Source organism: Chenopodium album, chromosome 12, assembly GCF_948465745.1.
Source record: "Chenopodium album chromosome 12, dcCheAlbu1.1, whole genome shotgun sequence".
Classification (NCBI taxonomy): domain Eukaryota; kingdom Viridiplantae; phylum Streptophyta; class Magnoliopsida; order Caryophyllales; family Amaranthaceae; genus Chenopodium; species Chenopodium album.
The window spans coordinates 45,289,509-45,301,161 of NC_137845.1; the positions used below are offsets into that span (position 1 = coordinate 45,289,509).

The 11,653-nt window shown below is 35.7% G+C and overlaps 2 protein-coding genes across 2 annotated transcripts; both read right to left on the reverse strand.

Annotated features, from left to right (window-relative positions):
* Positions 1–2,668: 2,668 nt before the first annotated feature.
* On the reverse strand, positions 2,669–3,949 carry LOC145571222 (F-box protein CPR1-like). Its single transcript, XM_081630291.1, has one exon. The coding sequence runs from the start codon at positions 3,947–3,949 to the stop codon at positions 2,669–2,671; it is 1,281 nt and encodes a 426-aa protein (XP_081486417.1).
* An 895-nt stretch (positions 3,950–4,844) lies between these two features.
* Positions 4,845–10,019, reverse strand: LOC145572452 (dual specificity phosphatase Cdc25-like). The gene is made up of 3 exons (XM_081631431.1): positions 9,830–10,019; positions 9,601–9,739; positions 4,845–5,290 (listed from the first exon to the last, which is right to left on the reverse strand). The coding sequence occupies exons 1-3, from the start codon at positions 9,910–9,912 to the stop codon at positions 5,120–5,122; spliced, it is 393 nt and encodes a 130-aa protein (XP_081487557.1). The 5' UTR covers positions 9,913–10,019; the 3' UTR covers positions 4,845–5,119.
* Positions 10,020–11,653: the final 1,634 nt, after the last annotated feature.

Consider the following 11,653-nt stretch of genomic DNA (forward strand, 5'->3'; position numbering starts at 1 on the left):
TCCATAGCTCTGAAGATTCAACATACATGAAATGATTGGCAGCTTAGACAACTTACGGAGTACAGATTAATTTGAAAGGATTAACGAACGTGCTAACAAGTTTATGATTAACGACAATCAACAACAACGAAGAACGAAAAACAAGTAAAGCAAAGAAACAAGAACGAATTTACCGTGGGAACCCGAGTGCCGGGAGGAAACCCACCAATCCACTATGGAGTAACTTTGAAGATGATGATTACAAGCTCTCAATACACCATGAAAGCTCACACCTCTCTTAATTCACTCTCTTAAACCCTAAGAAGATGAACTAATCTCAAGAGGCTTTTTCTCTCTCTTCAATCTTACATCATAACCTAATTAATGACATACATGAGTATATATAGTCCAAATACAAGGCAAATAATCCAAGGGCTAAGATTATAAGTTAATAGCAAAGGAGAAATCAAGACCGTAAAATTGAGGCTCAAGCGTGAAAAAACAGAGCCCCGTGAAACCCAGTGGAGCGGGCGCTCCATTGGACAGGAGCGGGCGCTCCAATGAACAGGAGCGGACGCACCATTAAACTGGAAGAAAATGGCAATAAACCTCTACGGAGCGGGCGCTCCTCTATAGAGGAGCGCCCGCTCCGATTTCCCCTGCAAAACAGCTTCTCGTAAAACAGCCATATCTTCCTCGTTTCTTGGCCAAATTTAGCTTATGACCAGTCGTTGGAAAGCTCTTGAGACGAGCTATCACCTCCAACTTGAAACATCTCAATATCATTTCTAGATCTTGAGATATTCCCATTTAAAGTCAACCCTTGCCTTTCGTTGTTGCTTTGTACCAAGCAAACAACCCATAGCTTAACTTCCAAAGCTATGCTCTCCTTTGCCTCCTTGAACCACTCTCCACACACTACAAAACCCAACATAATTGATAAGTACAAAAGGAAGCAGTTAATCCTCAAATCTAAACGCTCGAGTTTATTACATTGGCAAAATAATACGAAGTGCTCCAAATTCCACCTTTTATCAATTCCATTGCCATTGATCCTCTCCATTATTCTGCATCCATCTGACAAACAGGAAATAACATGAAAAAGGTCAGTGCAAGTGAATTTCCCATTTATTACAACTTAAAATGTTTCGTTAAGACTTTCGAGCATGAATAGAAAACAGTAGCTGAATGCATATTCTGATACTGTCATAACAACTCCAAGCTTCAAATAGAAACTTCTCCAGCTAACCACTCGCATATGTGAGTTAAAGGGTGCGTTCATATAGTAAGTAGGCCGGTCTCTTAATGATTAAATTCCGCTGATCTTATATGAGAATTTATGTTTCCCATATCAATATTACAGACTCCAAGCCTCCAACAGACCATCAAGCAAAGACAGAAATGTACAGAGTAAAGATTCGTACAATGAATACATTATACACATATATCTTACTGCATTATTCAAACATGAGTATTTGAGAGATCAAAGGTGCCAAGGAGGATTGCAGCAAAGAGGAATATTTCACTCAAACCAATATTGATATTAGAATTTCTAGAAACTTAACACAAGTATTAGTCCAATATGACAAGATATCCAACCATATTTAAACCCGTGCAATACCTCATCCAAAAGACCTTTCAAAATATACAAAGTAGCATACTCAACTCTTTTGAGCTACCATCGTCTTGTACCATCAAGGATACATGTGAAAGAAGCTGCTAAACTTAAAATCCATTTGATTGAAGGAGTGTAAAAATCACTACCAAGTACCAACACTGTTATCCAATCCACTCCAACCCTCGTCTCCACCCCAACCTCCTTTACTTCTCCTCGTCACCAAATTTGGAGCAAGCACAGTCGCCCACCTTAAGACAGTAAATCAGTAAATAGAGTCTCCACTAAACATACGTGAGTAGCGTTACCAAATATATCATATTCCTCATCACCCTTTACACACACGATATCACCCAATAATAATGAGCACAACACAATATTATCAATATCACCACACAATACACACGAGAGTATTATTACCTAATGGACACAACTACACAATATTCCTCATCAAAATGATCATTACAGAACATCATTAAATAAAAAATAAAAAGGTCACAATCACCCTGATACATGTTTCCAGAGTTGCAACAAAAAATTAAGGCCTTAAAATACTTAAAGGAAGCCAAAATAGGTATATTGCCAGACCTGAAGTCTAAACATTGGTCAGAAAAGAAAAGGAAAAGTCTAAATTGTAATCAATAAACGTCAGTTAAAAGGGTATATCACATGAAATTAAAAGCTTAAAATATTTTCCTTACAAGTTTTTTTTTTGTAAATTGTAATAAGCAATTTCTTTTTTGTTCCTTACTACGACTATTGACTTTTATGATATGATCATTTAAGACATACCGAGTATTAAAAAATTTCCATGAAAAATCATACTTTCACCTCTAGAGCAACCAAATGTTCTAGAATTAAGAATAAAAACATGTTCAATCCAACAACAGTCGCCCCATGATTACTCTCATCTTCAGACAAGACGATATGTTAATTATGAACTTTGACAGCAAGATAATTGTACTTTTAGTAGAAATATCAAGAACACCAACCAACAAAGAGAGCAAATGCATTAATAAAACTAGCTTTCTAATCAGTTAATTGTCTTACCCACTTCACCCATCATCTTCAGCATCATTGTGATCGAAGATTATTATCTTTGACACCATCATCTTCAATAACATCACCAATTATTGGTTCTCCCTCGTTGAAAAGTGCTAAACTTTCCTCATAAGAAGCCAAATAGCATTCTCTAAGTGGCTCTGTAACCACTCCTAATTCCTCCATTTTATCACCAATTCTATGAGCAGAAAGCATTGTAATATCTGGAACCTTGAAATTCTCGAAAGCACGAAGCCTCTGCAAAAATTTGTCCATGGTGGCATCTTGGATGTCCCAAATCAACTCATATTTCGTCATCAACATTAAAATATCCTTGTTTTTTCTGATACTTATTGCCGGCATAATTGGACGCAAGGTCGGATGAGCATATGTAAACATCTTAGTCCATGAATCCGCAACACCATACTCTTTCATCACCCATATTTGACAACAACCTGAATTCACTTGAATTAAAGCAAGCATGTCCCAACAAACTCTATTGATCAATTCCCTAAAACTTGAATTAGACCCTTCCAAAGAAGCTGGTAACTTCACCTCACCAAAACTCTCATCCACCACATCAAAAGTCACAATGGCACTTAAACCACGGTTAAGCCGGTTATACCCCATCCAATGTATAGCGCCTTTGAAGAAACATTGCGTACATTGTTGCATTTGAAGTAAATGGTTAGGACTCGAGTTCTCAATGTATCTCCATGACCTAGCACTCACAGAGTAAACCTCTACAAGAACAGGTACTTCCTCAAACAAACCAATTCGATGAATGTAAACGACCCTAATGATCTTATAATCGTTGGCAAGCTCATTAAACCCGAACCCTAAACACACATTATTAAACCTGCCATGAGTCTTGTACATGACATTCGGATCAGGGACATGTATGTATTTCCTTATGGAAGGATTCCACAGATAAATGATATAATTTGTTGCACTAGAGTTGCAAGTCAAGCAAATAACACCATTACAAGAACCCACAATTTTATAAAAATAAGAGCCATAACATTTCATAGGCAAATTCTTCACCTTAAAATCCTTAACATTTAAAGAATTGTTATCTGGGTGTAACCAGAAATATTCATTGATCCTTTTGATGTTTTTTCCAAAGGAATCAGTGTGGTACTTAAGAAAAACAAATGGGTTTTGTTTAGATTTGTTGGTGTGAGCAGCTATGAAATTGGGGCTAGTGATGAAAGATTGTAGGGTTTTGCAAGTGCAAATGCAAATTACAAGGGTTTTGACAGGCAATCTTAACAAAATGTTGATCAATAATTCATAAATCAAGCAATCAAACATGTTTGCTACTATCAAATTATCAAGAAATTTTATGAATAACAAGGAGAAGATTAGGGAATTGCCTGAATTTCCGGTGGAAACTGCTACAGAGAAGGGGCTGAATGAAAGCTGTTAATTGGTGGCAGAGAAAGGGTTTAGTGTGATGTCTTTTCTTTTATATGTGTCGGGTTTAGTTGGGCTGGGTCATTTTCCGTATCAATAGTGCTAAATTATTGGTTAGATCAAATTGTAGATCTGTTCACTTTGGATTTGGTCGGGTCAGTTTTTAGCATCTCAACTTTCGGGTTTTATCAATCCTTTCCTAGTAATTCTGGCTTCATTATTTTGCTACCAACATTAATATTTTCCAATGCATTGAAATAATTTATGTTAGTCCAAATTCAGTCCTTACATGTAGGCATGTAGCAATCTCAGACTATATTAAGTTAATATCCTAGGCACTCAAATCTATGCTTGCAGCTGATTACTTTAAAGAGACTTTATATGGAATTTTACTATGTTTGAATTATCTCACTGGCTTGAGAAAACTGACCATTTTGGAAGATTTTCTGTCTGGTTAGAAAAACGGCTGGCGTAAATTCCTTCGAGTAGTATGCCTAGAGGAGACTTAAGCTTGATGATTCTTGAGAATAGTAGCTAGTAACTGAAATAAATTAAATTAGTTCACATAAAATTAAGTCATCAGAAATTTGTTGTTTACATAATTGCATGCTTCCTTCTGCACCTAAGAGGAAGTATTAGTGTTTACCAGTATGGGGCATTGGAGGCAAACCGTAAAATTCCAGAACATTAACAGTTAAATCGCTATCTCTACTACCAGTTTAGGCAAGGAGTTAAATATACCTCAAACTATATTGCAGAAATAGCATTCAAATAGACAACTTCAAGACAACAATAAAAGAACAATGAAGATATCAAATTTCCAAATTTTCTTTGCTTTGAAATAAATCCCCACATTACATTTATCATTCTTTTTCAAGTCTATCTTGTGTGTTAACTGTTTAATGCTGCAAGCTGAAAGAAGTTTTACATACAATCAACAATTTACAGCATTCAAAATTATGTATAAAGTAATTGGTTTACATGTCACAAAATAGTAGGATATAAATGACCCATGAGCTGGATAGATCAGGTTTATGAACACATTGTCTTCAAGCTAAGATGTCCACACTACACAATTTCAGCCTTGCAGGGATTATCAGTGCAGCGGCAAACAGGTCTACCAGCAGCTTCCCATCCATTAAAGCCACGTTCTAGAACCATTACATTTTTTATTCCAGCATCTAGAGTTGCTTCAGCTAGATATTCTGACAGCCTCCGTGCACATTTTGGACCACGAACCTAAAGACCATATAAGATCAATATATCATTATTCATTAATTAGCCAGTCTGACACTTACGCTTGGAGAATGAAGAATACCAGCAGACAATTTTAAGATTGTAAAATGAATAAATCATCTTTTGGTATAGTAGATATGGAAACAAAGTCACTATACACATCAAGCCACTCCCATCATATCTTTTTGATTAAACTTCCTTTAGTGGCACATTCAACATTGACGGTCTATATTATTATCCAAGTAGTATGCCCTATTTGGTTAACTTCCTTCCATCTCCCCTTCACCGTTATTTTCTATTACATTGCTCCATTGAGACATCCAAAATAGATAGGAGCAATACTCTAAATATATTAAATAAAACAAATTTCAGGCAAACTAAAGAACAGGCTCTCTTCAGCTTATTTCACAAATTTATTACTTATCCTTGTCAGAATCAGATTATGTTAGAAAAGACTATACCACACCAGAACTTTTAATTTCCATTTACTTATTACTAAATATCTTTAATTGCGTTCATAATTAATGAAAATAAATATTTGGAAAGTGCACGTTGAGATAAATCTTACAAAACCTAATATGACTGAAAATTACAATACAATAAATAAGAAACAAGGTCAATGCCAACCTACAAACACCGGTACTTATGTAAATACCAACTTATAAGTGGCATGTTCTGTTTTGTATAATAAAGGCAATTCAATGTTTTCCTTTTATTGTTTGAGAAGGGAGAAGCCAAGTTCTAAAATTAACTTATATGTGCCATGATCTGAAAATCTGGTGCAACTCTTGACAACAGTACGTGGTGTAGTACTGTACTACTGTAGTGTCACCCACCCCAAGATATTCCTAGGAGGGCTAGGATAGGGGATGGTGCCAGGAGGAAACAAGAGTCATAGCCCTTAGCCTGCCCAGATAATATGCCGCCACTCACAGGCCACAGCCCAAAGCCCACCAATAACAGGATATGTCATGTGTATATGAGAATCACATGTATATTCCTTACTAATAGATCAGTATGGCCCCCATGCAAGGAGCATCAAATGATTGAAAATCCAGGTGACAAAATCTGATAATCAACACCAAAGCATAATAGCTTTACATAGTTTACAATCAGAGTTAAGGGATCAGATTATACTGTCAAGAAATATATGAGGTATTACTATAGGGGATCAATTTTCTGGCTTCAAATATATTGTCTAATGTATAAACTTAACATGGGTATGTACACAGTATACGTATTCTCTCTACTTAATGCCCCCCATCTATGGAACACAGAAGCCAAGTACCTAGCCTTTTCTTTATAAAAATACAAGTATTTTAATTAACAACATTTTCCAAAGTATAAAGCCCTATACAAAATTACAAACTACTAAAAAAACATTTTTGTGTCTCTTAAGATAGGAACAAAAATGAGGAAGAAGCTGAAGAATACACCCTCTCTAATTGAATTCCGTTTGCCAGATTCGCCATTTAGCTACACACAAGCACCCGATATTACTTATATATATATTCTCTTTTACTTTCCATGGCTAATATGAATCAAAATAAGATAATAAAATTCTACATGTTATTTTACTTCAGATCGAGTTAGCTGAAAGCATGAGGTCAAAATTGAATTTAACCAGCCAATTGAATTGTACATTGTCAAAAGTCAAAATGTGTCAACTAAAAAAGGAGGGAGTATATTTCTTTAAAATTGGAAAGTTTTTAATGTGTCAAAAAAAAAAAAAAAAAAAAAAAAAAAAAAATGAAAAAAAAATTTTGGAAAGATTTCAAAGGAAAATGACAGCCACAAAACTTAATTCAGAGCAGCAAAGAATATACGATGCCTTATTAATACCTTGTTTATACTCACCATTACCCTTCCCTGTTAGATCCAACCATTGGCAATATCTTTCTTTCCTTCACTTGTCTAAAATCCCAATTGTCATTTTCTCTTTTACCTGAAAACCTCCTAACTTAATATAGAGTAACACAGAAAAAACGACTCTACCTTATTATGTTATTAATACCTTGTGTTTACTCGCTATTTTCCATCCATGTTATATCCAACCATTCTCCTTCCTTCACTCACTTATCTGAAATCCCAATTGTCATTTTCTCCCTTTTATCTGAAACCCTCCTAGGTTATTTTATCCCTCCTTAGTGTTCCACCTAATTATCAGCAAACTACATTCTATGATTTTTATTAACTCAAGCTCAAGCTTAGGCTATACTGCTGGAAAGTTGAGAACCGACCAAACTGACTGCAATCGTCATGGAAATTCAAGTTTTGCTCACCTTTCCCTTCCCTTCCGTCTACTTCAATCCTATCCAAACAAGAGAAAAGTTTTGCTCCATCCCATCCTATCACCTCACTTTCTCTTTCATCAACTCACCTCTCTTTCCCTCCTAAATCATTAACCAAACAGGTTGCGAGTCAAGGTCTGTAGGCCATTTCTTTAGAGGAAAGGACAAAAAGACTACTGAAGTAAGGAGATAATAAAGCTTAATTGTGACTATAAGAGTGGCTTGCAGATAATTTGCTGCTAAATTACATTTTATTAGAGCATTCTAGCATTCAGTCTTAGTCAAGGACTTCATCTAACCTGTTAGTACCTTTTTGTTTTCATGTGAATAAGGGTCTCGCCTTTCTAGCATTTACTTACTTTGTAGGTACAATGACATATCACTTCCTTTCTGATGTATAAGCATATCAGTGCTAATCAAGATTCTTTCAAGTTTTTCCCCAAAACTATTAGAGTGGAATGTCTAACACAGTGGACCCAAAACCCTCAGCAAAATACAAGTGCCAAGAGGAGGTAGGCAAAATTGCAGAAAAATTACACATTGTAAGATTGTAAACTAACCATATGCATGCTAGGTCAAGCTACGCTACGTCTCTACCCTAAATTCAGATTGCAAATAAGCTGCTCCTAATGACCATGAATAGGCAATTTGGACTTGCAAAACAAATTGATGGGACAAAGACCAAAGGTAGAGCCAAGTCCCAAGATCTATACATGAAAGTATGTCATCAACAATGGTAACCTTGGCTAAAATGTGCTCAAGTGGCTACCACTTGTATTGATTACTAGAAGAATTAGGGCTTGTGGAAGATTGAAATGCTTATAGGGGAGGATCACATCCCAATAGAAAGGTGGTTGAGAAATAATATTGCAAATGCTCTCAAAAATGGGAACAATGAGACCAAGCTAGCTCAGATTCTGTTAGCCCATATTTGGATATGGTGGCATAGAAATGAAGTTATCTTCCAGGGAGTGAGCCCGAGCCCAATATGGACCTGGTAAATGAGGCATGCTTGAAAATAGGGAGAGGAAACAGGGAAGATCTTGAACACGGGCAAAACACAGATCTGGAAATCAAAGAAGTCCAAGACAAAGGAGCTGACACTAGTTGGAGCATAGGAGTAGGGGAAAGGGAGGATTTGCTAAGTGTCTGTGGATGGAGCTTGGAAGGAGTCAAAGGTTGGGCTTGATCAAGCAGGAATAAATTGGGTCTTACGAAGAGGGAGCGAGCTTGCGCAGGAAAGCATGGAAAGGATAAGAGGAAGCTCAGCATTACAGTGCGAGATGATAGCAATCAAGAGGGGGATAGAAGCAGGCAAGGCATAATCAGAACAGCTGGAAATCCTCACTGATAACAGGGTGTGCGTGACTGCACTGCAGAATCCAAGAACGGCACCAAAGGAGCTCAAGAATTTGGTTTCTGATATTCTTGACTTATGTAAAGTCCTTGTGTATCTTAAATGTAGCTATGTTCCTAGGAATAGGGTGACAAGGGCTCATAACCTGGCTACTAAGGCAAGGAAAGGGCCCTAACTCTATTATACTGGTTCTCACAACTGCCAAAAAAAATAAAATAAAAAATAAAAAGAATATGTGCCTCGAGCAATAGGGGTCCAAGCATGAACTCCTCTTTCTCCCGTAAACCATGTACCACCATGAAATCCGCCTGCCTTAGTAACCCTAGGCTTAGGGAAACTAATCCCTCTAAAGTACAGTATTTCATAAATAATAGCATTATAATTATGCATAATTCGATTTGTTTAACATAATCAATTATGATTGAATTAGACGAGGCAACTCCTACAGCTTACTAAATCATCAAACCGAGATGGCGATAGGGTTTTTCAATTAGTATCACAAACACTACCAATCAAAAAAATGCTACAGCATCAATAACCCATTTATAGTTGCATTCAAAAACAATAATCACCCAATAATAGTAATAAATAATGCTACAATAATTCAGCAAAAATTTTCACAATTAATAACACAAAACAACCAAACAGACAGAAATTATAATTACCTGGCTAAGAGCACAGTGAAAGATGAAGGTATCTTTGCCTTGAACTTGTTGAACAAGATTAGGGATTTTATCCAAGAAAGTATCGCTAGCAAAATGAATAGATCCAGCAATATGACCATCGTAAATTCGCTCATCATCCCTGCAATTCAATACACAAAATAAAAACTACTATCAAAGTTGTTCGACATTAGAAAGCGATTATGGAGGAGAAGAGAGAAAAGGGTGTTACCGAACGTCAACAATGGCGATATTGGGACGTTGTTTGATGGAGAAGAGCTGTGAGCCGGTGATGTAGGAAATTGAGCGCGCCATAGCTGCTTTGTGTTTGTTGTCTCTCCAAAAAGTTCAGCTTCACAAATTCCACTCTGCCCCTTTTTTATGGGCAGTTCCTTTTGTTATACGCCATTGTTCTTTTGGTTTACCTTTGAACCTTTCTATATATAAAAGTTATCAACACTAGCCACGAGGTAGCTAAAAATCGGATCGGGTCAATAAAGTTTTGTACTTAGTTGGCTAATGAGTCAAACGGAGTTTTTGACTGTGATCATTAAATACTTATGGGTTGGAATGTTAATGGGCACGGGGCGAGGCAGGGGAGATTTTGACCTTTCTATTCTCATCCATATCTAACATTCTCATTCCTGTCATCGCAGTGGGTCCAAATTCATCTCTATCTCGTCCCAATGAGTACAATTCTAAAATCATTTTCGTCTCACCTCCTACTTGGATATCTACATCCACCTAATCCCCATCCAATCAATAATCATCCATCAATAACTTAATACTAAAACAGACACCGGGAGTGACACGTATCACATCCTGGTGCTGTTTTTTCCCTCCAAACCCCCTTTCCCTTTTACTCTTTTTTTTTTAATATTTAATACAACATCATAGTGTTGTTTTTCCCTCCAAAACCCCTTTTCTGTTTTTTTTTTTTTTTTTTGAATATTTAATACAACATCCTGTTGCTGTTTTTTCCCTCCAAAACCTCCTTTCCCTTTTACTTTTTTTTTTTTTGAATATTTAATACAACTATAATAATATATTAATATTATTCCAAATCTTTTATATTATTTTTATGACAAAATGTTCCCTAAAATATTATTCCAACTCCTTTTTAATCATTTAATAAATAGAGTAATGTTAGATTTTGCCAAAAAAGTAATACTCCATAGTAAAATTGATTCATATTATTATTATAGAAATTACTTAAAGCATCACTTTATTTGTTAGATATACTTTTTTTATACTACGTAACAAAAATTAGACTTATCGTGCATGACACGGGACCTAAATTAGTATGTGTCTAATCTCCACCTCCCAAATACAACATTACTACATTCGTCGTAATATTGAATACAATTTTTCTTAAAAAAAATCATTGTTAATATTACACTTTTCTTTTGTTTATTTATAACTCTATTACAAAGTATTGTATTATAATTACTATGAGTACTTTATTTTACTTAATTTTTTTTTATAAAATAGTATAAAAGTATATATACTTTTCTTAAAAAAAATATGGAGGTCGGCATGGGACGGATACAAAGTGGAGCAGGAGGAACGAGACGGGTATGAAGTGGGGTGTGACGGATCTTGAAACTTTTTCTTCCGAGGGTCAATTCAAAAATATAATATGAACGAAAACAAGAAACTAACTTTAAGCATACATTCATTAGTGAGTGATTTATTTATTATCAATGCACTACAAATTCACAATTCACAAATCAAAAGTTAAAAACAACTTTTCAATTAATAGATATTAGTAAAGAAATAAAGAGCGACATATCGAAGGCAAAAATGTACTCTATACTTTTAACTGAATAATCTATTGGCCTTGACTATTGTTTTTTTTTTTTTTTTTTTTGTTTAGAGAGTCACAGGGGCCGATAATGAGAATCGATCCCAAGATCCCCTAGGATCGGGAAGGAAACTCTAACCACTTGAGATATCCCTCACTCTCAGTTACTGACTATTGTAAATTATACTCGTAGCTCCACTCTATATTCCGCTTTATTAGGGCCTAGGCTGCTAGGCAAAAAAAAAAATTAAT